Raw genomic sequence first — 27,778 nt, 5'->3', positions numbered from 1 at the left:
AATAGAATACAAAACACAGAAGCCATAAAGAAAAAGATCAGTAAATTTGACTACCAAAAACTTAAAACAACCCCACAAAAACTTTGTGTTTGGAAAGAATTCCAGAAGCATGTATGTATGTATCTGACTATCTATCTATCTATCTATCTATCTATCTATCTATCTATCTATCTATCTAGGAGGAACTTCAGCCTCTCTTACAGATGAAAATCTACAGTCCTAGATAATCAAAGTGTGAGGAAAAGATGCTGTGGGGTCAGGATTTTGAAAATTTGAAGTAGAGTCTATTTGTGTGCCCTCTTTGGAGGGCAATTTAGTTGTATTCACCCAAGTTTAAAATACATATACCTTTGTCTTAACAGTACTGCTGCTGGGAATTTATATAATAAATAGACTCACAAAAGCACTGCAGGATGAACACACACACACACACACACACACACACACACACACACACGCCCAAGCATGGCTATATGCATCATTGTTTTTAGTGATCAAAAACTGGGAACCTGTTATATGTCTATCAGTTGGACTAGGTAAGTGCTGTAGGTAATTTTTATGTTGTAGAATACTGTGCAGTTGTTAGTAAGAATGTGATACGTGCTGCCGAGGAGGTATCTCTAAAGCCTGTTATTAACACAAAAGCAGGTTGCAGAACATCCTGTATAGAAGGATGCATGGGGGGGTAATCCCAGCACTTTGGGAGGCCGAGACGGGCGGATCACGAGGTCAGGAGATCGAGACCATCCTGGCTAACACGGTGAAACTCCGTCTCTACTTAAAAATACAAAAAAAAAAAAAAAACTAGCCGGGCGAGGTGGCGGGCGCCTGTAGTCCCAGCTGCTCGGGAGGCTGAGGCAGGAGAGTGGCGTGAACCCGGGAGGCGGAGCTTGCAGTGAGCTGAGATCCAGCCACTGCACTCCAGCCTGGGTGACAGAGCGAGACTCCGCCTCAAAAAAAAAAAAAAAAAAAAAAAAGAAGGATGCCTGTTATGTATGTGGAAAGGAAGTGTGTGTATATTCAGATAAAGGGATACAATGTTTCTCAAGGGATACCTACAAGAAACTTAACTTTGGGCTAACTTTATTTTTTTATTTGATAACTTCCAGTAGCACTCTGTGTGTGTGTGTGTGTGTGTGTGTGTGTATTATTATTTTTTTGAGATGGAGTCTTGCTCTGTGGCCCAGGCTGGAGTAGAGTGGCACGATTGTGGCTCACTGAAACCTCCATCTCCTGGGTTCAAGTGATTCTCCTGCCTCAGCCTCCCAAGTAGCTGGGACTACAGGTGTGCGCCACCATGCCTGACTAATTTTTGTATTTTTAGTAGAGACAGGGTTTCCCCATGTTGGCAAGGCTGGTCTTGAACTCCTGACCTCAAGTTATCTGCCTGCCTCAGCCTCCCAAAGTGCTGGGATTACAGGCGTGAGCCACCGCACCCGGCTGTACTCATATATTTCTACCTCTCTCATTTGCTGGTATTATTTTTAATTAAAGAAAACACAAATATATATTTAAGTCCGTTATAGTACAAAAGAGGCGAATCATAATGTCCCATGCTAAAAACATGTCAGGATTGCAAACTATGAGTTTTTTTGTGAACCCTATTATATGCGAACTGAATTATTGCCCATTACGCCTTCTTTTGGCCTGTGTGGACGTATTACAGAAAGCAGAACTGCTCATCAAGTCCCTAGTGTTGCCTTGTCAGCTGTAAGCATAATCTTCGCTTTCTGCTCTTTCTGGTTTAGGGAGCTGGTATCAGCGTTATCTAGGTCAGAGGGCCTGTCATAATGATTTTTGGGTTTTATTCCTTCTGGCAATAAGAAAAATGGTATTATCTCAGTCACTGTGTGGATTCAGGTTATCGGAGATTCTTAATAAGCCCATTAATGCCTTTTTTTTGAAATTCCATTTTTCAATTCAGGTTTTCCATTTTTCTCTCCTGGTTTGAGAAACTAATAAAGGGTTGTAAAATGCCTTAAATTCTATTTCTTGCCATCGCTTTCAGCAGCCTGGCTCATGGGAGAAGAAGCCATTGGAGGCTGGCGGGCAGAGGAGTCACAGGATGCCCAGGCTGCTGCCCGAGGACAGATTGCAACGGCGGCCAGGGCACAGGGTCAGAGTTTCTTGCAGGTTCAGGAGATGCAGGGGGCTTGGGCTACCTGTCTTGTAACAGGGAATTGGAGAGTTGGAAGGAGTGTTATGGAGGGCAAGCCCCAGAGCTTCAGGATGTGGTGCTCTTTGAGCTAGGATGTCCTGTTCTTCCCGGTGCTCTGGCAAAATTAACTGCGTGCTGTTTACTGGAATAGAAAGGGGGAGAGGATGAAAAGTTTGAGATGTTCATTATGTGTCCATGAGGATATGTCATCAACTAGGAAGCCTGGAGAGATGCAGATGTGCCAGCCACCCCCGTAGAAATGTCATTTAAAGCTGTGGGCTGGAAGAAGTCACCATGGGGAAAGTAGAGGAGAAGGGCTCAGCACAGACCCCTGGGGACACTCTAAAGTTTAGAGGAGGAGCCGAACAAGAAGCCAGGTGAGCCAAGTGTTTCAAGGAGGAGGGCGTATTTACGTGTGTTGGAGGTTGCCCAGGTAATAAGGAAGATGAGATGAGGGTGGTTCCTGGGCTACCACCTACAGGTATTAATAGCATCGTAGAGACACTCTCCATGCAGGGTTGGACAGGGGCGCCTCATAAGAGCGGGGAGAATAGGAGGTAGAATGGAGGCAACACTTTAGAGCTACTCCCTCTTCCAAAACTGTTGCTGAAAATGCAAGCAGAGAAATGAGGAAGTAGCTATAGGGAAATTGGGTCAATGGCTGTTTTTACCTTTCTGTTTATTTTTTTTAAAGATGGGAGATTTTGGAGACTTTTGCAGTTGGAAATGATCCACTGCAGAGAGAGAACTGATGATACAGAAGAAAGGGAGATAAATTTGAAGTAGAATACTTGAGAAGGTCAGGGGAGAGGAGATCCAGAGCTGAGGGGAAGAGTTGACTTTTGGTAGGAAACAGGGTCCCTGCCACACAGCATCTATTAGGAGGAAGCAGAGCTTGAGGGTAGAGATGCCAGCAGCTGGTGCTGTTAGAAGTAGGAAGATGAAGGAACTCCTGGCTGATTGCTTTGATTTCCTCAATGAAATGATCACCAATGGAGGTGAGGCAGCAGAAAGGCGTAGAGGGGGTTTAAGGAGAGAAGAAAAGATGTGGAGGAGTTATTCTGAAAGGGCATAGCAAACATTCCAGGAAAATATTGGATTGCTGGGCAACATTGACCGTACATTTGAAGATATCTATTAAACTGTTGAACCTAAGGATGTTTTTAGACTACTCTTTAATTGGCATCATGGATCCAGAGTTATGCTAGCAGTTTCTTGGGGATGATTTTAACTTGTATCTTTGAGAGAGAGATGTTAAATGCTTGACACACACACACTACCGGTACCCTTTCCTGTGCCCACGGCTAATCCTTTATGAGCTGTTTCCTCCCTTGGAGTCTGGAGTCTGAGTTCCAGAACCCTTTCCTATCTGGGACATGAGGTAGCCACATCTAGCTGTTTCAATGGCCCAAAGTAAAACGTTTTTTCTATCCTTAGAACAATACCAGAAAATATAACTTGCTGTCTGATACAGAGATCTATGTGACTATTAGATTCTTTTCATGTGTGCTGGTTGCTTGAAAAATCAGAACTAAGGCTATCTTATTTTTTAAATAATGTTGACTCTTTCCTCCCAAATATAAAAATGGTGCAGATTAATGCAAAAACTAAGGCTTCCTGCAAAGAAAACTGTTTAGAATATTACAATTCATAAATAAGCACAGGTCACATCTACTTGCTTTCTTTGATCATTTGTATGCAAATGCGTGAATACATATGTGTGCATACATGAATGTATATTCATTTATAGGTTCATATATAGATTCATTTAGACATTCATATATATATGTATTCATTTGTACATTCATTTAGTGAAATGTGTTTTGAACTCATGGTAAATGCCACACTTCTATATGTTGGGTGACATGACATTCTAGCAGATACACATGCTCCACAGCACATATTCCCACCTCCCGCAAACAATAAAATATGTTTGCATCCTGGCTATTTCTCTTAATATTGCCTCGTGAGGATGTTCTCACTATTTTACATTCTCTAAAAGTTCCACATGTAGTTCCATATAATATTTCATCCTATGACCATATCATGACTATTTCACCATTGTCCTATTGGTAAACACGATGGCTGCTCAATGTTTGGCTATGAATGCTGTTTTAAGGGCTCCAACTGTACCACACATTCATCTCAGATACTTACATGCATCCATTCAGGGAAGCACATCACCACCAGGGATTCCTTCAGCTCTGCATGCTCATGAACATCCTAGGCTACCTTGCCTGCCGCTTCCACATCCTCACTTCCCTCCACACCCCCTGGCCTGCAGACCCCAGACACATCAGTCCTCTCCTTTCTCTCCCTCCAGACAGACCAGGCTTGTTCCACCTGAATCAGGGTTTTGACACTAACCATTGATGCTGCCCAGAATATTCCACTCCCCAATGTGGTGGGGTCTTTCTTGTCAGTCAGATCTTTCCTTGGATGTCACTACCTTAGGTTGCTTGTCCCTGAAAACCACTCCATCTAAAGAAGCCATCAGTCATGCTCTAACGCAAACCTTCCACTTTAGGTTTTGCTATAAAACATCAATATTTGATTTTTTATTGTTAATTTTAAAAGTTATCCACCTGCCACACCAAGCTTGGGTGAGCCCCGGGAGGGTGAGAACCTTGGCTGTCTTATTTGTTGCTGTATCCCAAATGTGCAGAACAATGTCAAGCTTTTCAGAAGTGTATATTGAACCAGTGAATGAGGATCCTGAGGATTTTGAAGGGACATTCCTTTCCACTGGATAACTGGAAAGACTTGTCTGAGAAGAGGCTAAGCAAAATTATATACAGAGTGATCTGCAATAACTAATATCCAAAAACAAAATTTCCTTACAAAACTCCAATATTTTAAGAACAAAACCTTTGATTCCCACTTTTTTTGTATAATAAAAGCTGTATTTCCAGATTATTTAGAAATTAGAGAAGATAAAAAGAAGGTATATCCCTGCCTGTTCTGGATTCAGTTGAAAAAAATATTGCATTAAAAGGGTCCCACCAGTTTGACATAACGTTTTGATTGGCTGTCACTTGTGGGACTCACCTCTGTGGATCACCCTTTCCTGGCAGACTCTGTGATGAGGGTTACTGCCCAGGTGAGATGCAATTTGTCACACTGTGGGTGGAAGGGAACCTTAAACATGATCTCATCACAGATCCTTGGTGTACCTACCAATGGGGAAAATGAGGCCAAGAGAAGTGAAGAGAGAAGTTCACTGTGGCTGCAGAGATAGCCAGTGAAAGAGATGTAAGTGGCCCTGCCTCTGACTCCTGGCTCATGGAGCTTTCCATCATGGTCCTCTCACCTCCTGGCTTGCCACACTCCTCCCCTCCTCTTTAGTGACCGTATCTCCTCCGGTTGTTCACCTATGTCCTAGGATGAAGAGGGAAATTTACCCCAAAGCAAACACTGTGGGAACTGCACTTTTTGAAGAACGGCTGTCTCCTTAGATATGGGTACCAAGGGAAGGAGCAAGGCCTGCAGGGAGTTAAGAAGAGCCCCATGCCAATAGAACACATCATTCTCAGGCGCTGGGCTGAGTGCAGGAGAGGGGTGAATAGTTCTATAGGAACTTTCCAGGCCATTGAGTCTATGAGCTTTGCTGTAGTGTGGCAGTTTGGAGAAGGCTTTACTGCTATTATGGGAGTGACTCCTTGGCTAAGATCCCAGCAAGTTAGGATATTGCTTTGCTATTCTTACATGTGACCATCTTGGTAAAATATTTTCAATTTCTGTAGCAGCAACCCATGAGCGGTTGTGGAGGACTCCGCAGTCTTGACTCCTCTGCCTGGGACACTAGTCCTTCTCAGGTTTCCGTTCTCTCCTCACTTCTTTTATTTTAAAATTTATTTATTTATTTACTTTTAAGTAGGTAAGTATGAAGGCATGTAAATGAAGTAGGAAGAGTAGGTATAATAAATTATATATTAATAAGAGTAGGTATAGTAAATTCCATCTACTTAGCTTCCACATTGTTGACTTTTTCTTTGTTTTCTTAGCAAAGGTTCTTCCTTAAAAGTGCACAGCTTTTAGAAGGGCAAGCACACTTTCTTTAGGTACCGTAAACCAGGAGGGCCTCCTTGTGTTACAGCTGGGGAAGATCAAGGTGGTAGTTGAAAAACACAATCAGCTGGGTGTGGTGGCTCACACTTGTAATCCCAGCACTTTGGGAGGCCGAGGCAGGTGGATCACCTGAGGTCAGGAGTTCAAGACCAGCCTGGCCAACATGGTGAAACCCTGTGTCTACTAAAAATACAAAAATTAGCCAGGCATGGTGCAGGAACTTGTAATCCCAGCTACTCAGGAGGCTGAGACAGGAGAACCACTTGAACCGGGAGGCAGAGGTTGCAGTGAGCCGAGATTGTGCCAGTGCACTGCAGCCTGGGTGACAGCAAGACTCCATCTCAAAAAAAAAAAAAAAAAAAAAAGAAAGAAAAACACCACAGTGCTGCTTATTCTATAATCACAGAGAGATGCAGCATCCTGAGTGATGTAGAGCAGTGGTCCTCAGTGTGTAATTCCCAGACCAGCAGCAGCACCACCTAGGGTCTGGTTAAACACACAATTTTTGGGACCCCACCCCAGGCCTTTAGAACCAGAAACTCTAGGGGTGGCCATGGCCTGTGTTTTAAGAAGTCATCCAGGTGATTCTTACACAGGCAACAATTTGAGATCCACTGTTTACAGTGTGTTTTCTGGAGTCTAGCTGCCCAGGTTCTATTTTAACTTTAGCCCTGATAAGCTGTGTGGCCTTGGGCAAGTTACCTAACTTCCCTGAACTTCAATTTCCTTTGTCAAAGACTATGATAGGACCTACCTGGTGGGACTATTGTGCAGATTAAATGAAGGTATTTAGAATAGTGGCTCATAAAAAGTGCTAGGTAACTGTTGGCTGTTTTTCATATTGGTATCAACTGCATCAAACACTATTAGTTAGCATTAATAATGACAATGAAATAATTTTTGGGTACTCATTATTGTCATAACCTAGATAGTAAATGCAAACATCCTTCTTGGAGAAAAAATACACTTTTCAAGGAATTTGAAATGATTTGCTTGGGTTAACTATTATATGTTCATGTGAATGCTGTATATGCATTTGAAAATTTTGGAAAATACTATATTCCTTAACAATTTTAAGAAATAAATAATTCTCACCCAGCTCTCCACTCTCCCTTCTAGTATTTGAGTGATGTGTGGGTTATCTGTAGATCAGTGAATAGATAAGTAGGGAGGGCTCTTGTTTTCCTCCCTGCTCTTTTCCTTTTATAATTTCTGATGCAAAGCATCTGTTTTTGGTTTTAATTAAATGGGAGACCTGAGCACATCTGTGACCAAGTGATGGGGGCATGGGTTCTATCCCTGTCTTGGGTCCTAAAGAATTGGATCAGTTCCCCTGTTGAATTCTTTTCTCTTCTTGAGGGCTGCTTCCAGGTGACAGTGGAGGGGGCGCTGGGCAAGGAGGGAGGGCTCTGTGGCTGTGGACCTGCTGGGGTGGAGTCCTTCTGCTCTTAGGACCTGCGTGGATTCCCTCCCCCATTCCAGGCAGGGTCTGTGGCCAGCATTGGTTTTGCCTTCAATACCTATGTGGTTCTCCTGCCTCCACTCTGCAACCTTAACCTGTGATAGTTCACAGGGGGTTCCTGAGAGAGTTGTAACCAGTGTCTGTTGAGGAGAGATACCTCATTAATGTGGTCAACACCCTATCTTCTCCCTCTCTAAAATATAACACGATTTCAAAAGAGAAAGCAAGTACCTGAGAAGGAGAATATGATGATGGCATAGTGCTTCACCACAGTGATTTTGAGTTAAATAAAACCATGACAGATACTCAGTTATCTGTATTAAGCAAAAACACAGGCAGAACATTTTATTCCTTTGTGTTTCTTACTGCTTGCCTCAACTGAAAGGTAGATATGAAAACCTCGACTGGATGAATAAGACATCTGGACTATAAGTTATTACCCAGAAGTTCAGCTTCTTTAATATATTTCGATTCCTCTATGTCCTGCATGTAGAAGCCAAGTGTAAATGCCTTGAAAGTAATTCTAGGCATAGCTGTTAATTTGGTTTCCTAATTATTTAGTTTTAAATTCACACAAGTAGCCAATGCATGTGAAACACATGTTGTTGAAAATTCAAATTTACAAGCATGGTTGTGGAGTGCTGGAAGATTTGCAGTAACCTAGAAAGATCATTTGGGTGGCTAATGAAGCTTCCGAACACGTGTAGGCAGTTATTACTCACAGTATTGACTGAACAGGTGAGCATGCTGTATAAATTTGTGTAATTGCTTAACTGAGCAAATAGCTTTCAGTTGCTTTTACATAATTTTACTTAAAGGGTAAATACTTCCCCTTTCCTCCCTCCTTTCTGCCACATCCTGTTCAGTTTCTAGGGCTTTAATATTCTTGTACTCTTGCTCTTGGTCTTTTCCTCGAAATGGAAATCCCAACTCCTTTGAGAAGAACGCAACTGTTTCCTGTTGTGAGATAAGCGGACCTCGCTCTGAAGGTGGAATGTTTGGGTTGGAAGCCTTGAAGCCTGTCCTTGAGATGCCCACTCTGTAATATGCAGATAGTCTTGTGCTTTTGGCCTTTGTAGCTCTGTTTCTCATTGAAACATAAATCTGTTTTGCTGTTGTGGTTTCCTTTGTCAACACTCTTCCCTTTGCTTTCGCCCCGGAAGGCTCAGAATGCCCAGCAGCTCCATGAACGAATCCAGTCCTCGAGTATGGATGCCAAACTGGAAGCCCTGAAGGACTTGGCCAGCCTCTCCCGGGATGTCACATTTGCCCAGGAGTTTATAAACCTGGATGGCATCTCTCTCCTCACGCAGATGGTGGAGAGCGGCACTGAGTAAGCGTCTTTTTTCCTAACTTCCACAGCTGTCCTATGTGTCTCAGCGTTTTGAATATTATTACATTCCTTACACTTGCAAACTGTTTTAAAGACCAGAGCCTTGGTTAGACTCAGGAACAAAATAGTTTTTAAGATAGTGGCAAGGCAGTGGGTTTGTAATTTCAGGAGTTCTCCATCCTTTGCCCACCAACATCTAGTGTCTGAGACAAAATAGAAATCCATCAAGTGCTAGAAATTTCAGATTCATGTGGAAAAATATCATGTCATTATCTCAGAGGGCCTTGCCAACAATGAAATTATAACTCGACAAAACATTAATCCCTCGTATTCCTTGCCTATCCCTAAGAAAAATTTTCCCTCCCTTAATCCATTAAAAAAATTAGATTACCTAATTATATTTCTTTATTGACAGCTCAAGCTAGTTCAAGTTATGTTTCAAAGTATAAAACCAGGTCAAGATATCATCCCTGAAGTAATTTTAAAACATAATACTTGAATGATTAAATACTTGTCATTAATTACTTGAAATTAAATGCAGTCAGCATGTATTAATGACCTACTGTGTGCATGCAAAAGAGTTGAACATGGGAACATTTTTTCATATGAGCCTTGCCTTCCAGAAATTGGTGGAGACTATTATATGGGCAGAATTCTATTGTGTATAATTCCTCCTGAGAGCCAGGAGTCTAGATGGTGGACCCATTATCTCTCTCTCTCTCTCTCTTTTTTTTTTTTTTTTATTTGAGATGGAGTCTTTGTCGCCCAGGCCGGAGTGCAGTGGTGCAATCTCTGTTCACTGCAACCTCCACCTCCTGGGTTCAAGTGATCCTTCTGCCTCAGCCTCCTGAGTAGCTGGGATATCAGGCATGTGCCACCACACCCAGCTAAGGTTTTTTTTTGGTTTCTCTTTTTTTGGGGGGGGTGGGGGGAGACGGAGTCTCACTCTGTAACCAAGCTGGAATGTAGTGGCACGATCTCAGTTCATTGCAAGCTCTGCCTCCTGGGTTCAAGCGATTCTCCTTCCTCAGACTCCCGAGTAGCTGGGACTACACGTGTGTGCCACCACACCCAGCTGATTTTTGTATTTTTAGTAGAGATGGGATTTCACCATGTCCGCCAGTATGGTCTCGATCTCTTGACTTGGTGATCCATCCGCCTCGGCCTCCCCAGGTGTTGGGATTACAGGCGTGAGCCACTGCACCTGGCCTAATTTTTGTATTTTTAGTAGAGATGGAGTTTCCTTCACCACATTGACCAGGCTGGTCTCAAACTCCTGACCTCAAATGATCCACCTGTGTCTGCCTCCCAAAGTGCTGGGACTACAGGCATGTGACACCACACTCAGCTAGTTTTTATGTTTTTAGTAGAGACGAGGTTTCACCATATCAGCCAGGATGGTCTCGATCTCTTGACGTCGTGATCCACCTGCCTTGGCCTCCCAAGGTGTTGGGATTACAGGTGTGAACCACTGCGCCCAGCCTAATTTTTATATTTTTAGTAGAAATGGGGTTTCACCATGTTGGCCAGGCTGGTCTCGAACTCCTGACCTCAAGTGGTCCGCTTGCCTCTGCCTCCCAGAGTGCTGGGACTACAGGCGTGTGACACCACACCCAGCTAATTTTTGTGTTTTTAGTAGAGACAGGGTTTCACCGTGTCAGCCAGGATGGTCTCAATCTCTTGACCTCACGATCTGCCCGCCTCGGCCTCCCAAAGTATTGGGATTACAGGTGGGAGCCCCCATGCCCAGCCTAATTTTTGTATTTTTAGTAGAGACGGGGTTTCACCACGTTGGCCAGGCTGGTCTCAAACTCCTGACCTCAAATGATCTGCCTACCTCTGCCTCCCAAAGTGCTGGGATTCCAGGCGTGAGCCACCGTTCCTGGCTGGAACCCATTATATCTCAAAGAGCCCCACAGAGGAGATGAGTGTGAACTGTCCTTGAGGGAGCTGGAGTTCCACCAGGAGGGAGGAAGGAATGTGCCTTCCTACTGGGGAGCTCCCCTTCTCAGCGAAGGCTTGGGTTCTCTGGTGTGAGTGTGGAGCATCAGGAACTAGGCAGAACTGATGCTATGTGTGTGCCTTGTCAACATTCTTTTTCTCAGTGCTGTGGCCTTACTTTATGACACATCTTCACCTGCAGAACAGCCCAAAAGATTCACCATTCCTCAGACCTAGGATGGGGGACAGCAGTTCTGAATTCTCTCTCCATGCTGCACACGTATTATACAATGTGAGAGAATGTCAATATTGAACGTACTTTATGTGAACTAAAGCCACTGAATGCCTTTCTTAAAAAAAGGAGTATTATGCTCATTAATATCTTAACTACAGTCGCGCACTGCTTAAGAACATTTCGATCAGTGGTGGACCACAAATATAATGGTGGTCTCATGAGATTATAATGGAGCTGCGCTATACAGCTGTACCATTTTTTATCTTTTATGCCATGGTTTTACTATACCTTTTCTCTGTTTGGATACACGAATATTTGCTGTTGTGTTACCATTGCCTACACTACTCAGCATAGTAACATGCTGTACAGGTTTGTAGCCTAGAAGCAATAAGCTGTGCCACATAGCCTAGGTGTGTCGTAGGCTATACCATGTGTGTTTATGTAAGTACACTCTATGATGTTCACACAACAAAATCACCTAATGATGCATTTCTTAGCATGTATCCCATTGTTAAGCAACACATGACTGTATTTATAATAATCAGTAAGCTGTCCCAACTTGATACATACAGCCCGGTTTCAGACAGATAAACAGAGCTTAAGGCCAGGTGTTAGGTGTATTCTCTTTTGCATTGGTCTCTTACACTTTCCCATCACACTATGTTTGTGGGAAGGAGTGATCTCTCTCTGGGTCACCTTTGTGACCCCCTTCCTGTTTTATGTAAGTTCAAAGTTACGCTACTTTCGGGGATGGAGGAAGGGGAGGGACTGGAGTTGCAAGGTCTACTGCCATCCTTCTGCTGGTCCTGCATCTCACGCTCAGAGGTGGCTTATTTAATCCACAGCAAATTTTTCAGATCTTTTGCTAAGATTAAAAAGAAAAGAGTCATTTTTCTTGTAAGAAATCCTGGCTTCTCTGTTAAACTTAGAGCAAGACTTCAATTAATTAACAGGAAATCTTTGGGATAGAAACCACACAAATTAAATAGGTTCCTGCAATTTGAAAGGCATTTAGTCATGACTCCTAGGCAAGGTTCCAGCTGGAGAAGGTGGTGGTTTCCTAAGCAGGACCCGTGGAAATTTTCGTAGACATTGAAGAAATGTTGCTAGAATTTTTCGCCTTACTTTTAGGAATAGTGAGATTCAGAGATGACTTACCTCCTCCTCATTATCCAAGGCTGGGCTTTTTTTTTTTTTTTTTTGTACACTTGATAAGTTCTTGGATACATGTGCAGAACGTGCAGGTTTGCTACATAGGTATACACATGCCGTGGTGGTTTGCTGTACCCATCAACCCGTCATCTGCATTAGGTATTTCTCCTAATGTTATCCCTCCCCTAGCCTCTCACCCCTGACAGGCCCCAGTGGCCCCAGTGTGTGATGTTCCCCTCCCTGTGTCTATGTGTTCTCGTTGTTCAACTTCCACTTATGAGTGAGAACATATGGTGTTTGGTTTTCTGCTCTTGTGTTAGTTTGCTGATAATGATGTTTTCCAGCTTCATCCATGTCCCTGCAAAGTACATGATCTCATCCTTTTTTATGGCTGTATAGTATTCCGTGGTGTATATGTGCCACATTTTCTTTATCCAGTCTATCATTAATGGACATTTGGGTTGATTCCAAGTCTTTGCTGATGTGAACAGTGCTGCGGTAAACATACGTGTGCATGTGTCTTTATAGTAGAATGATTTATAATCCTTTGTGTATATACCCAGTAATGGGATTGCTGGATCAAATGCTGTTTCTGGTTCTAGATCCTCGAGGAATCGCCAGACTGTCTTCCACAATGGTTGAACTAATTTATACTTCCACCAACAGTGTAAAAGCATTCCTATTTCTCCACATCCTCTCCAGCATCTGTTGTTTCCTGACTTTTTAATGATCGCCATTCTAACTGGCATGAGATGGCATCTCATTGTGGTTTTGATTTGCATTTCTCTAATGACCAGTGATGATGAACTTTTTTTCATATGTTTTTTGGCACATAAATGTCTTCTTTTGAGAATTGTCTGTTCATATCCTTGACCCACTTTTTGGTAGGGTTGTTTTTTTTTTCTTGTAAATTTGTTTAAGTTCCTTGTAGATTCTGGATATTAGCGCTTTGTCAGATGGATATATTGCAAAATTTTTCTCCCATTCTGTAAGTTGCCTTTTCACTGTGATGATAGTTTCTTTTGCTGTGCAGAAGCTCTTTAGTTTAATTAGATCCCATTTGTCTATTTTGGCTTTTGTTGCCACTGCTTTTGGTGTTTTAGTCATGAAGTCTTTGCCCATGCCTATGTCCTGAATGGTATTCCTAGGTTTTCTTCTAGGGTTTTTATGGTTTTAGGTCTTACGTTTAAGTCTTTAATCCATCTTGAGTTAATTTGGGTATAAGATGTAAGGAAGGGGCCCAGTTTTAGTTTTCTGCATATGGCTAGCCAGTTTTCCCAGGACCATTTATTAAATAGGGAATCCTTTCCCCATTGCTTGTTTTTGTCAGGTTTGTTAAAGATCAGATGGTTGTAGATGTGTGTGGCATTATTTCTGAGGCCTCTGTTCTGTTCCATTGGTCTATATATCTGTTTTGGTACCAGTACTATGGTGTTCTGGTCACTGTAGCCTTGTAGTATAGTTTGAAGTCAGAGAGCGTAACGCCTCCAGTTTTGTTCTTTTTGCTTAGGAATGTCTTGATTACATGGGCTCTTTTTTTGGTTCCATGTAAAATTCGAAGTATTTTTTTCTAATTCTATGAAGAAAGTCAATGGTAGCTTGATGGGGATAGAATAGAATCTATAAATTACTTTGGGCAGTATGGACATTTTCATTTGTTTGTGTCCTCTTTCCTTGAGCAGTGGTTTGTAGTTCTCCTTGAAGAGGTCTTTCACATCCCTTGTAAGTTGGATTCCTAGGTATTTTATTCTCTTTGTAGCAATTGTGAATGGGAGTTCACTCATGATTTGGCTCTCTGTTTGTCTGTTATTGGTGTATAAGAATGCTTGAGATTTTTGCACATTGATTTTGTATTCTGAGACTTTGCTGAAGTTGCTTATCAGCTTAAGGAGATTTTGCGCTGAGATGATGGGGTTTTCTAATTTCGCAATCATATCATCTGCAAACAGACAATTTGACTTCTTCTCTTCCTATTTGAATACCCTTTATTTCTTTCTCTTGCCTGATTGCCCTGGCCAGAACTTCCAACACTATGTTGAAATAGGAGTGGTGAGAGAGGGCATCCTTGTCTTGTGCCGGTTTTCAAAGGGAATGCTTCCGGGTTTTGCTCATTCAGTATGATATTGGCTGTGGGTTTGTCAGAAATAGCCCTTATTATTTTGAGATGTTCATAAGTGAAGGAGAAATAAAATCCTTTGCAGGCAAGCAAATGGTGAGAGATTTTGCCACTGCAGGGCTGGGCTTTTAAAAGGTCTCTCTCCAGCTGGTACTGGGTGGGGCCCTGGAGCAAAGTCAGTAACAGAGAAACAATGAGGAAGTATCATATTGACAGAGCACAAGCACAGTGTTTAAAACCCGAGTTTAATTGTTCTATCCATCATGGGTTTTTGAAATTTCATTCCTAATTTCTGCTTGAAACATAGATGTGAACGCGAATACAGCTGTGGGGAAACATATTTTCCCAGCCTGAGCAACATAAGGGATATTGAGGAATGGACAGTGTTTCCAGAGACAAATATCAAAAAGATGGATATCAAAGCGTTTCTCAGAAATGTTTATTTTATTTTATTTGAAAGGAGAAAAATTGTATCCACAACTCTAAGTCCAATGTCGTAAAAAATAATCTTTTTTGGGTTTTAATAAAACACCACCGTCTTTGTCCATGCCTCTGTGCGCACACACAATGAGACAGCCTACTTCTGTGTCCTTCCACTGTTAGTCAGTCATCACTAGGGGCAGAAAAACAGGGGAAACATTTCCAAGAATGAAAGGGCAGGGTACTTACAGTTTCCTTCCCACTTGGCAATGTGATGGGAAAATTACGCCGCTGGAATATGAGTAAGCTGTAACACCACCCTGGGCAGGACAGTCAACTGCGAGCAAAAGTTAAATTCATGTATTTATGATGAACTTGGAAAGTTTCTTTGTTTTTTTTTTTTTTGAGACGGAGTCTCGCTTTGTCGCTCAGGCTGGAGCGCAGTGGCGCGATCTCGGCTCACTGCAAGCTCCACCTCCCGGGTTCACGCCATTCTCCTGCCTCAGCCTCCCCAGTAACTGGGACTACAGGAGCCTGCCACCACACCCGGCTAATTTTTTGTATTTTTAGTAGAGATGGGGTTTCACCGTGTTAACCAGGATGGTCTCTATCTCCTTACCTCGTGATCTGCCCACCTTGACCTCTCAAAGTGCTGGGATGGAAAGTTTTTTTAAATTAACTTTCTTTCCTTATGAAAAATTATTATCTGTCGTTTGAAAAGTATATAAATAAGCAGAAGGAAAAAATAAGAATCATTTGTAGTGTGCCTTTCTACAGACAACAATTTTTAATATCTTGATGAATATCCTTTTTTATATATTTTAGATACACACATATGCACAGGCTTTATACAAGTAGAATTATAATACTCATGTTTTTATAACCTGTTTTTTGTAGCTAACAATATTTCCATGTGACAAATATTATTCTCCCGTCAATTTTGTTGCCTGCATACTGTTTCGTTTTTGCAGCTTTATAGCTTATTATATATAATTAATATACAATAATTTGAGGAATGTGCATAGTATGGTGAACTGTTTCCGTATTGTAGGACATTTATATTGTCTTCAGGGTTTTTCTCTGAAATTTTATTTTATTTTATCTTACTTTTTTTTGAGTCAGAGTCTTGCTCTGTTGCCCAGGCTGGAGTGCAGTGGCAGAGTCATAGCTCACTGCAGCCTTGACCTCCAGGGCTTAAGCAGTCCTCCTGCCTCAGCCTCCTGAGTAGGTAGGGACTACAGGTGCCACCACACCTGGCTAATTTTTAAATATTTTTTTATAGAGACAAGGTCTCTCTGTGTTGCCCAGGCTGGTGTTGAATTCCTGGTCTCAAGTAATCCTCCTGCCTTGGCCTCCCAAAGTGCTGGGATTATAGGTGTGAGCTACCGGGCCTGGCTTTCTAAATATTTTAAAATCAGCTTTTCTTTTAGCAAAATCTTTGTGGATATTTAATTTATTTTGTTGGAATAAAATTCCTGACTCAGAGAATATATACATTTTAAAGCTGTTTTAAAATAAGAATAGCCCAATAGCTTGCAGAAATGTTCTAATTTATACTTTACCATTCTTGTGGGAGTATGTCTATTTCCAATACCTTGGTCAATACTGGGCTGGCTTTCTGGTTTTCCTCAGAAAGATAGCAGTGGTGTTTGTGGAGTTCTAACTAATCTGGGGAATTTATAAGTGCTGTTTTATTTGTTTCGTTGAGGTCATTTCTCCAAAATCTGGCTGTAGTATTAGAAACATTGGAAGGAGTCCCATAGTTATTTTAGTGATATGTAAAGTTCTTACGTAATTGTCTTAAAAAGAAACATTAATTGTATAAATTATTAGTCCCCTCCGTACTGTGTCATACATATGACACAGATGGAAAAGTCTATTGCTGTGTGTATGGATGACATGTATATAAAAATTGTCATTGTTGCATTAATACAAGAACAGTCTTAAAACAGGTTCCCTCTGTCTCATATTAACCTTTCGCTATTCAAATTCTTTTCATCTTGCCTGAACCAGAGCTGTTTTCATTTTCTGGGTGTTGTGAAAACTGAGGTATGACTTGAATTATACACTTTGCTTTGATGTTCCCTAGCACCCACACTTGAGATGGATTTGTATGTTTTATTCCTTTAGCAAAATGCGTATTACTGAATGCTGAACCATACTCCTGACACTGGGTTAGGCATGTGAGGGGTAAGAGGAGGTGCATAGAGGATAACACAAAGATGTGTATGACAGTTTTCCATTATGTGTGACCTTTTCTGGAATTTTGCCTTCACACAAAAGATAAATGTCTTTTTTGAAACTTTGTTAACCTCCAAGGACACAGATGATCAGCTCTAACTTACGCCATTGACTCTGAGAACTTGGTGTCTCTTAGAAGCCTTGGCTGTTCTGGAAGTTCCAGTGCAGGCCAAAGTGATTCATCTACTGACTGCCTTGCAGCCAAGGCCAGCTGACACCATGCACGTTTTGCACTTTACCTCCTCGGAGACGACAGACCCAGCCAGAAAGAAGCTGCTCCTGTGGTCTCTGCAGTCAACCCCAGCTGTGAAGGCTGCCACATCTTCCCAGCGCTGTCTGCTGTTTTCCTGGAGCCTGCAGTGCACTCTGCATTGCTCAGGGAGCTCCAACTGAACAGCTCTTGAGGGCTCTGCCAGAAATTTGCATCACAAAGGCCAAAGAGGCCAACCTTCTTGGGCTTTGTCAGAGATTGTGTGGCAGAAAATTCCCTAAACAGGATCTGCCCCCTCCTCACTCCTTTTGCTTTCTCTGTGCCTCTTTGTCCTTCACTCTGGTAATGGAAATGCGAAGGGGTCACACAGCCCATTTGAAGAACAGATTATCTTCTGCTGGCGAAAAAAAAAAAGAAAAGTTGCTATTCCTTGGGCTGAGGTGAGAGGTTTCTGGCCACTGTGAAACATCAACCTTTCCAGAGTAATTTCTCTTCTAGTCACGTTTCTCTAAAAAAAATGGGTATACTGAGAGAAAGCGAGAGAGACAGACAGACAGACACAGACACACAAAATCCCACTTAAGGCAGTAGACAGACGTTGCAACAACAGTTTCTCTTCTCCTTATGCGTAATCTGAAGCCAAAGTGAGGGTGCAAATTTGAGGAGTATGAAGCACTGTGACTCAGCACTGAGTTATGTCTGTGCTCTGGTCAGGGAGAGCTCTCCAAGGTCATGGATACTGGAGGAGGCGGAACTCGTATAAAAACCATAAGCATGCTCAGGCCCCAGGCCAGAAAGTTATTTTAAAACTTTACAGCGACCGCTTTATATATTACACACCACACACACACACACACACACACACAAAATTTTTTTTCAAAACCTTTTTAAACTTAAAACTTGCGAGAACAAAGCAGAAAATCACCACTTGCTCTTTTCCTGGAGACCCCATTTAAGTTTCACCCATTGTCCCAGCTCCATCCTTTAATGGAAAGAATCTAGCTCCAGGTGGCACCTTGCACACAGGTGGCCCGTCTCCTCCTAGTCCCCTCTGATCTGGAATTGTTCTTCACTCACTCCTTTTCTTTCATGACTTTGGTGTTTTCAAATTATAGGTTAGCCATTTTATAGAATACCCTCTAATTTGGGTTTGTTAAAGGGTAATTTGTTAAAGGTAATTTTCATGGGAAAGTAAAATCATAACTCTCATACAGATGTGAACATTGATTGTACAAATTGGGTAATTCTTGTCACACCCAACTAAGTCACAGTTGAGGAACGGAGGCAAAAAGCACATGGGCACATGGTGCACCTACTCCAAGAATTGAATTATCTGCAAGCCCAGCTGCTAAGGTGGCCTGATGTAACCCTAAGACCAGTTTAATCTAGTAGCTGCTGGAATGACCTGCTGTGACTCTAGGACTGGTTTTACCTACCACTGCAATCAGAGCTTAGCAGCTCTCAAAAATTCTTGTGCCTATAAACTTTCTTTCAAAACCATAGGTAACATTCCTATTTCTAATAAAAATCCCAACGTTTTCTTTGTTCCTCAGACATACCAAAGTCTACTGGTCTATGTGTATGCTTCAAATTGCAATTCTGTAATTCCCCAGCAAAATGTTTAATTTAGAGGTTTCCCTCTATATTACATTTTGATTTCAGATATACAAATAAACGTGTGTTAAAATAATTTATTTTACTCATATGGTAGGGTGAAACCAGGCAGATATTGTAACTTTAAAGGAAAGGTCAAAAGAGCACAAATATATATGAAGGAGAGGAATGTTGAGATGAATTGCAAATGGAGACAAAACTGGTTTTCCACCAGTGGAAAGGAAGTCAATTAAATCACTGCAAGACAGGATATATATATGTATATACACACACATCAGTTACCTACACCTTACAAAGAGTTGTAAAATAACTCAAAGCCAACAGGCCTAGAATCTCATAGCCCAAAGGATATGTTGTAGGCACTGCTTAGTTTTTTACTGAAACACAGAATTTTGTTTTCTACACATTTTTCCAGTGTTCTCTCATCACAACAAACATTACAACAAAAATTTCCCTTCTCCTTATGGAGACCCATATTGTACGTCTTTGGCTGGAATACAACAGATGGTTGTGATTTTTTTTTTCCCATTTTGTCCTGTTGATGGCACATGGTATCTCTTTGTTTTATTACTGGTGGTAACTTTGACTGCTTCATTAAGATAGCATCTTCCAGATGTCTCCACTGTAATACTTTCTCCCTCCCTTAGCAGCTAATTCATGAAAAGTTTGTAGGGAGACACAGTGAAACTATGTAAAGCCTCATTGCTCACCCCAATTTCACCCATCAGTTTTGGCATTGACATTTCTTATCTGAATTAATTATTGCTCTGATGATTTCCAAAGGGGAATTTTCGAATATTATTATTTCTTCTACATGTATTAGTTGGTTTTCTTTGGTAGTAAGAGCTCTGTTTTTTCCCTATGTATTTATTCACCTACATGTTTATCTCCTGTGGGGAGCTCATACTAGTTCCTGAGAGCCACTTTTGTACAATTCTGTTCCGCTCTGCGTTCGTTGATCTCATGTTGGTTCTTTAAGTTGGCCGTAGTGAGAGTTGTTACACCGTGGAAATTGGAAAACAATATCAAGCAGATTTGTGTGTTTTTCCCCAGAGATCTGGTGTTTCAACATCAGCACATCACTCTGTAACAATGTGGACTCATTCATTCCTGTTTTATTCAGTGGGCTTAATCTATCACTATTATTATTGATTTTGATGCTCAACGTGTCCCTGATTTGGCCTGTGGGAGCTTTTCTAAGGTGACTTCTGTGTCCTTTTGACCTGTATTTCATTATGTTTTGAGCATTTCTTTACTTTCTGGCTTAACAAGATGTTCCAGAATTATCTAGATCTCCTTGCCCCACCCCCTAACATGAGCCACTTCCCCAAGGAGCCCCAGTTCCTTTTAGTGGAGAGTAGCCTCTGGCCCTTGCTTGCTGCCAACTTCTGCTTGGGCCTGCTTCCCCTTCTCCCCCTTTCACCCTTTCACCCTGCCCAGTTCCCTTTTGATGAAGGAAGGTAGGAAATTAAAATTTTTTAAAAGAAAAGACAGGTAGAGGAGGGGGAGCAGAAAAGGAAGAAAAAGATCTCTTTATATACATTTTCAATCCTCTTCCCGCAAATTTTACCAGAGACTAAATTTAGTCTTCACCTGGTGACTTGAGTTTCTGAAGTGGGTACATTTTATATGGTTGAGAATGTGTAAAAACATTTGTCAGCCATGTCAGTCCCTACTCGGGATGTGCCTCACATTACACTATTGCCACAGTGCAGAGCCCCAGCCCTTAAACAGCTAGAAGGACAGTGAGATGTCCTGAGGCTTATAGCTGATGTGTCCTCAGGGCTTGTGGCCTGTAGATGCAGGCACTACCTATGCTGTCTGAGGAAGAGAAATCAGAAATCAGAGAGACTTCCCAGAGGAGCCTAGAATGAGATGATTTTGGGGGTGGGACTTAGTGAGTTGGGCAAAGAGGGGATGGATGTTTCGTATAGAGGGAAGATCATACTTAAAGCCAGAGAGATTTGGCAGACTTGAGGAATGGGAGATGGTTTGGGCAGTTTAGAAACACTTATTTCTTCATATTCTTGACCCTAGTTTTTTTTAAAAAAAATAATAATAATTACCCTTTCTTGTAGCCAGATTTGCCTATTCTAAGCCACCAGCCCAGAGTTCCAGTTTTGGAGTTCAATACTAGTGCAATGTCTTATTGCAAAGAGATTGATTGCAACGTCTTCCCGCAGAAGAAGCCACCTGAGGGAGAACAGAGCAAGTAAAATTAGTGGACATTCTACCAAAGAAAGATAATAAATTATTTCTTTATAGTCTAGTGCTTTTTGGCTCAATGTTTTTTCATTGAAAATTTATCAATTCCTATCCCTTTGTGTACCCCCCGCTCCATTGAACACAGACCCATTCTGATCTAAATGGACGGTTCTGGATGCCTTTACTCATAAGCAAATGCAACTGGTTGATGACAGTAGTTTAATGCTGATCTTTTGATTGACTGTTTCTGATCATTAAAGAACACTAGTTTGTTACTTTGAATGATGTCTTGAAATGGATAAAGTTCTTTTACTTCATGGTAGTTAAATCTGTCCTAAATCTAATCCTGAGTTTTCTTCAAGATATGTTCTTTATGTAAAAATCATTGCTTTTAAGTACGCCCCTCACATGGTTGTTTTTAAATTTTGCAGGCGATACCAGAAATTGCAGAAGATCATGAAGCCTTGGTAAGAATATATGATCCATGGATATTGATGATTTAACCCTTCCTACTTTCCTGCATAATTGAACCCTGTCCTGTGACTGATTGTAGAACTATGCATCTAGTATTTTGAATAAGTGATTTCTTACTGTTTTTGTTTTCTGTTTGATGTTCTTTTATAAACAGCTTCTTCAAAAATGTATTTTCCCCCCTTTTTTGCTTTGGAGTAGAAGGAGTATTTTATGTATATAACCACTAAATGATGCTATAACCACAGAAAGATTGCTACCCTCCTTCTGGAGCAATGCTAAGCATAATTTTATGTATTACTTTAAACAAAACTTTCTTTTTTGTGGGCTGTGTGATGTTCAAAGTCAAAAGTCTTTGATTTTCTTCAATGGCTCAGAAAGAAAAAGGATTCACATTTTAAAAAGTATCCAAGATTGAAGGATGCAATGAAAATTATTTACTTTGAGTCTGAGACAGTGCTCAATCATCTACCTATGAAGTGAATTGGGTAATTGTGTCTGAAGATAGGAAACTCCTTTCTTAGAGTTTTCCATTCTAAGTTTCTCTCTTAACCATTAAACAGGGTGAGTCCAAATATGGTCTAACAAACTCTTTGAAGTAAGCTGGACAGATTTTCATGGTGCCAAGCCATTAAGCAGATAATGTCAGTTTGAGAAGGAACACTGACCAGCATCTCAAAGGTGAACCTTATTTTGTAAGCTCTCAGAGAAAATCCTCATCACCTTCAATGTACTATAGTATTATGCTGGTCTCAAATCTTTCATCTTCTTCTACCCCTCACACACAGAAAAGTATGAGTTGCAGGAACTCTTCTGTTTATTAAATTCTAATAAAATAGAAAGCAATATTGAGCTTCTAGGGTAAAGCTTCTTAAATTTCATTTTGATATATTTAATACAGTAGAAGCACTTAATGGTAATGGCAGCAGAAGCCACTTTTTATGAGACTTTATCCTGGGCATTGTCTCAGTGTTTACACTCATTACTCCAAATCCACACTTATATTTAACATACAAGCTTGGTATTTCCTTGGTGCAGAAGTTAAAATCAGGTGGAGGAGCTGGGATTCAAACTTACTTTCTCCCCATCTACTTAATAGAATTTGCAAATATGGAGGAATTTGGGGCCCTGAAGCCAAAATAATTTCTTTGAAATTTATTAGCCAGTAGTTTTAATCTTTTGGTGTGTAGATATGCTGGACAGTTTGTAGTTCATGATTTTTATTGATTAATCATAGACAGAAATCAATAGTCAAGGCTCTGGTTCTGATAATGGCAGAGTGGCACAATCAGACTAACACAGATAGCAATTATGAAATCTGGACAAAATATGATAAACAAAACATCTAAAACCAGCTATATGAAGGCACTGGATAGCAACCCAAAACAGGCAGAAGGTAGAGGGAAGTTAACCCTTGAGAGACCAGATGGGTCTTTGATGGGATTTCTGTGTTTGAAGCTTTTTCCCTGAGAACACCTACTTATCCAGGCAGCATGGGGTGGCAGAAAGCCTCAGTCTTAGTAAGTTACTAAGAAGATATACTTTGGGACTGCAGAGCAGCTAATTAGAGGGAATCTATGAAAGAAGAGAAGCTCAGAGAGTGGGAGACTCCACATCCACATATAAACCCTGTCCCAGTCCACTGCTGATCATTGAAGCATGAACGCACACTTTAATGGTAAAAACAGCAACTGGAAACTAAAAGATTTGAGCAAAGATGTCAGCTGTCACTCACTGCAGAGTTTACACTTTTACTTCCTGCTAGAACAAAAATCATCGCTCTTCAGAGGAACAAAACTGAATTCTGAATATTGACAGTGTTTTGTTCACAATGTCCAGTATATGATAAAAATTTACTAGGTATGTATGGAAACAGGAAAAGATGACCTACAGTTAAGAAAAAATGTAGGTAGTAAAAACTGACCCTGAGATGACCCAGATGTTGGAATTAGCAGATGAAGGTTTTTACAAAACTTTCATAAATATGTTAAAAACTAAAGAAAAGTGTGAGTGTAATGAATGCACAGATGGGGAGTCTTAATAGAGAAATTGAAACCATAAAAATAACCAGATGTCAGTTATAAAATTGAAAAGCACAGTAAAGTGAAAATTTTACTGTATGAGGTTGAAGATATCAGAAGAAGAGACAGTAGCCTTGGAGATGTATCAGTGTAAGTTACCCAATCTGAAAAGTAGGTAAGATGAATAATGAGTACTTGACCTGTGAGATAATAAGTGATCTGAAATACATTTAATTGGAGTCCCAAAAGGAGAGGAAAAAGAATGGGGAAGACAAATATTTGAGGAAATAATTACAGAAGAAAATAACGATGGAGATATATGAAGCAAGTTCTTCAGAGTGTTGAGACATGATACTAGATAGGTATTCAGATCTGTAGGAAAATATGAAGAACAACAGAAACAGTAAATATGTGGGTAATATAAAAAGACAAAATATAATTTTACTTGCCTTTAATTTCTTTAAAAGGCTATAACTATATAAAGCAAAAATTATAATACTGTTTGGTAGGGTTTATGACGTATGTAGATGCAATATGTATGACAATGAGAGCACAAAGGATGGAGGTATAAGAGAAACTACACTACAGCAAGCTTCCTAGTGTGTAATCTTCCCTTTAAGTAGACATTAGTATATTAATGGTACACATTGTAATCCACAGAGTCACAACTAAAAACAGTGAAGGAAGCATAAGGCAAAATACAAAGGAGGAATTAAATCAGACTCCTAAAAATTTTTTTGATTAATTCAAAAGAAGGTAAGAAAAGAGAAGTAGAATAAAATATAGTTGAGACAAATAGAAAACGAATAAGTTGGTTGATTTCAATCTAATCATATCAATACATTACATGTAAATAGACTAAGCAGCCCAATGAAAAGGTTGATTGTCATATGAAATTTTTTAAAAAGCATGGCCCAGCTCTATGCTGTTTATAAGAGATGTACTATAAAGACAAAGGCACATGTACGTTGAAAATAAAAGGATGGAAAAACATATGCCATGCAAATGCTAATAATAACAAAACAATGGTTTTATTAATATCAGGAAAGATAAGACTTGGAAGCAATATATTATCAGAGTTAAAGAAAGGTGACTAGTAATAAAAATGGTCACCTCATTAAGATTTAATCCTCCTTTGTATTTTAAATGTGTATGCTCATTTAAAATTATTATACATGGGTATAATAAGGTTTTAAAATACATGAAGCAAAAACGGACTACTAAAGAGAAAAAGAGGCAAACCCATTAGCATAGCTGAAGGTTTTAAAACCAGTCTTTCCTAACTGGTATGAAAACAGCCTAGGCAAAATAATAAGGATATAGATGATTTGATCAACACTATCAAAGGTCTTGCCTTAATTGTCATTTATAAAGCATCAGACTCAACAACAGCAGAATATGCATTATTTTCAAATGCACATAGAATGTTCACAAGATAGTCCATAGTAAGGCTGAAGAATTTTCAAATGATTAAAATTACACAGATTATGTTCTTTGATCACAAGGAAATTAAATTAGAAGTCAGTAACAATAAAATAGCCGAAAAGCCTCAGATGTTTGGAAATTAGAAAACACTCTTTCATACTATCCAAGAGTCAAGGAATAACCCAGTTGAAATTATGAAATATTCAGTAATGAATTTCATTACTACTCAGTAATGAAAATACAGTATACCCAAATTTGTGAATGCAGCTCAAGCTGTGTTTAGAGGGAAATTTTTAGCTTTAAATATCTATGTTGAAAAGGAAGGATGGTTTTTAAAAAAAATCAGTGGTCTAAGTTTCTACTTAAGAACTTTAAAAATGTGAAGTAAGTAGAAAAAAAAATAATAATACCAATCAATGAAATAGAAAAGAGACAAATAATAGAGAAAATTAAAGCCAAATATTTATTAGGAAAAAAAGAGAAATCCCATATCAACACCAGGGATAAAAGAGGGAATATCACTACAAATCATACTGACATTAAAAATAAAATAAAGGAATATTGCAAATAATTTTACGTTAATACATTTAACATTTTAGCACTTGGGGAGGCCAAGGCAGGTGGATCACTTGAGCCCAGCAGTTCAAGACCAGCTTGGGTAATGTGGCAAAAACCTATCTCTACAACAAAATTCAAAAATCAACTGGGTGTGATGGCTTGTGCCTGTAGTCCCAGCTAATCGGTAGGCTGAGGGGGGATTGCTTGAGCTAGGGAGACGGAGGTTGCAGTGAGCCAAGATGATGCCACTGCACTTCAGCCTGGGCAACAGAGTGAGATTCTATCTTTAAAAAAAAAAAAGAAAGAAAGAAAATTTAGGATGAAATAGACAAATGCCATGGAAAACAGATTTACCAAATGTGTTAACCATGGAAATGCATGGCTTTGATTTCCTTTCAGGAAAGAACTTGCCAAGAAGGGTGCAATTGGCTGATAGTTTTCAGTTATCACACATTCCAGATTCATGGCATTCCAGATTCATGGCAGCTTTCAGTACTCTCCCAAGGCAGTCTTTAGTTATTGAACATGGTGGTGATACCAGAGCCTGGTCATTTCTACCCATTATGGGATTTCTCTAAGAGGCAGTGTTTGTTCTGCAGCATCCCACTGAGTTGGCTAAGACATTTTCAGATCTGCATTTGCTTCCTCTCCCCCTTCCTTTCCCAGGCGTCAGATCTGTTTCATGGTCCCAAGGCTTTCTATACCCAATCCTGCTCTCTGCCTGCTTTGTCTTCCACGGACATTGCCCAAACTCCCACTCAATCTCTGTTCTCATAGCTCAATCTCAGCATCTGCTTCCCAGAGGACTAAAACTGACACATCAAAACTGACTCATGATGAAATAGAAAATTTGGACGCCCATAGTTATTAAAAAATTGAAATTGGCCAGGCGCGGTGGCTCATGCCTGTAATTCCAGCACTTTGGGAGGCCAAGGCAGGTGGGTCACGAGGTCAGGGGTTCAAGACCAGCCTGGCCAAGATGGTGAAACCCTGTCTCTACTAAAAATACAAACAAATTACCCATGCATGGTGGCAGGCATCTGTAATCCCAGCTACTTGAGAGGCTGAGGCAGAGAATTGCTTGAACCCGGGAGACAGAGGTTGCAGTGAGCGAATATTGTGCCACTGCACTCCAGCCTGGGCGACAGAGCGAGACTATCTCGGAAAAAAAATTGAAATCATTTCTCGAAAACTTTCATACAACAATAACTGGTTACACTGGCGAATTCTATATTATATAGTGTAGAAGAAATGCCAAATCTAAACACATGCTTTCAGAAAATAGAGGAGAGGGACCAGTACTCATTATTTTATGATACCAGTATCACTCTGATACCAAAACCTGGCAAAGGCAATACAGGAAATAAAAATTATAGACCAGATGCAAAAATCCCCAGAGGCATATTAATAAATATAATCAAGCAATATATTAAAGGGATAATACCTTGTGACCAATAAGGGCTTATCTCAGAAATAGTTTAACATTTGAAAATCAATCAAGCAGCTCAGTGTTTTATGAAATAAAGGAGAAAACCTAAAGAGAAAAATCATCTTAATGGAGAGAGAGCATTTCATAAAATCTAATGTCTATTAATAATAATTCTCAGCAAGTTAAGAATAGAGGGAACTTCCTCATCTTGATAAAGTCATCTACAAGAACCCCATCATACTTAATGTTGAAAGACTGAATGTTTTCTACCCTACATAAGGCAAATATGTTTGTTTTCTGCAGTTCTGTTCAACCTTGTGTAGGAGTTCTTAGCTATTGCAATAAGTCAATAAAGAAACTTAAAAGCGTAATATAAGAAAGGAAGATGTAAAACCATCTCTATTCATGGAAAACATGATTATTTAGAAAATTCTTAGGAATCTACAAAGAAACTGCTAGATATAATTGAATTTAGCAAGGTTTCAGGATACAATATCAATATATAAAAATGAATGTATTTTTATATGTTAACAGAAACCATTGGAAAATGACATTTTAAAATTTTCACTTATAAAGTATCAAAATCATAATTTATTTGTGGAAATAGATCTTAAGTTATATTTAGGGATAAATATATCGATAGTCATGCAATATCTATTTATTTGCTAAAAATAAATGAGAGAAAATAAAGAAGGTCTAAACAAGTGGAGGGATAGAT

At 40.2% G+C, this 27,778-nt stretch overlaps 1 protein-coding gene across 8 annotated transcripts in view; it reads left to right on the top strand.

Moving 5' to 3' along the window:
• ELMO1 (engulfment and cell motility 1) overlaps window positions 1–27,778 on the top strand; it is a 578,919-nt gene that overhangs the window by 175,850 nt on the left and 375,291 nt on the right. For all 8 annotated transcript variants that reach the window (XM_050783309.1, XM_050783305.1, XM_050783301.1 and 5 more), the window contains 2 exons: window positions 8,852–9,021; window positions 21,588–21,623. In XM_050783309.1, the coding sequence (XP_050639266.1) occupies window positions 8,852–9,021; window positions 21,588–21,623 (206 nt within the window). The remainder of the gene's footprint in view (window positions 1–8,851; window positions 9,022–21,587; window positions 21,624–27,778) is intronic.

This window comes from Macaca thibetana, chromosome 3, assembly GCF_024542745.1.
Source record: "Macaca thibetana thibetana isolate TM-01 chromosome 3, ASM2454274v1, whole genome shotgun sequence".
Classification (NCBI taxonomy): Eukaryota; Metazoa; Chordata; class Mammalia; order Primates; family Cercopithecidae; genus Macaca; species Macaca thibetana.
The sequence above is the reverse complement of the archived record's forward strand: the minus strand, read 5'-3'. Positions and strand labels throughout refer to the sequence as shown.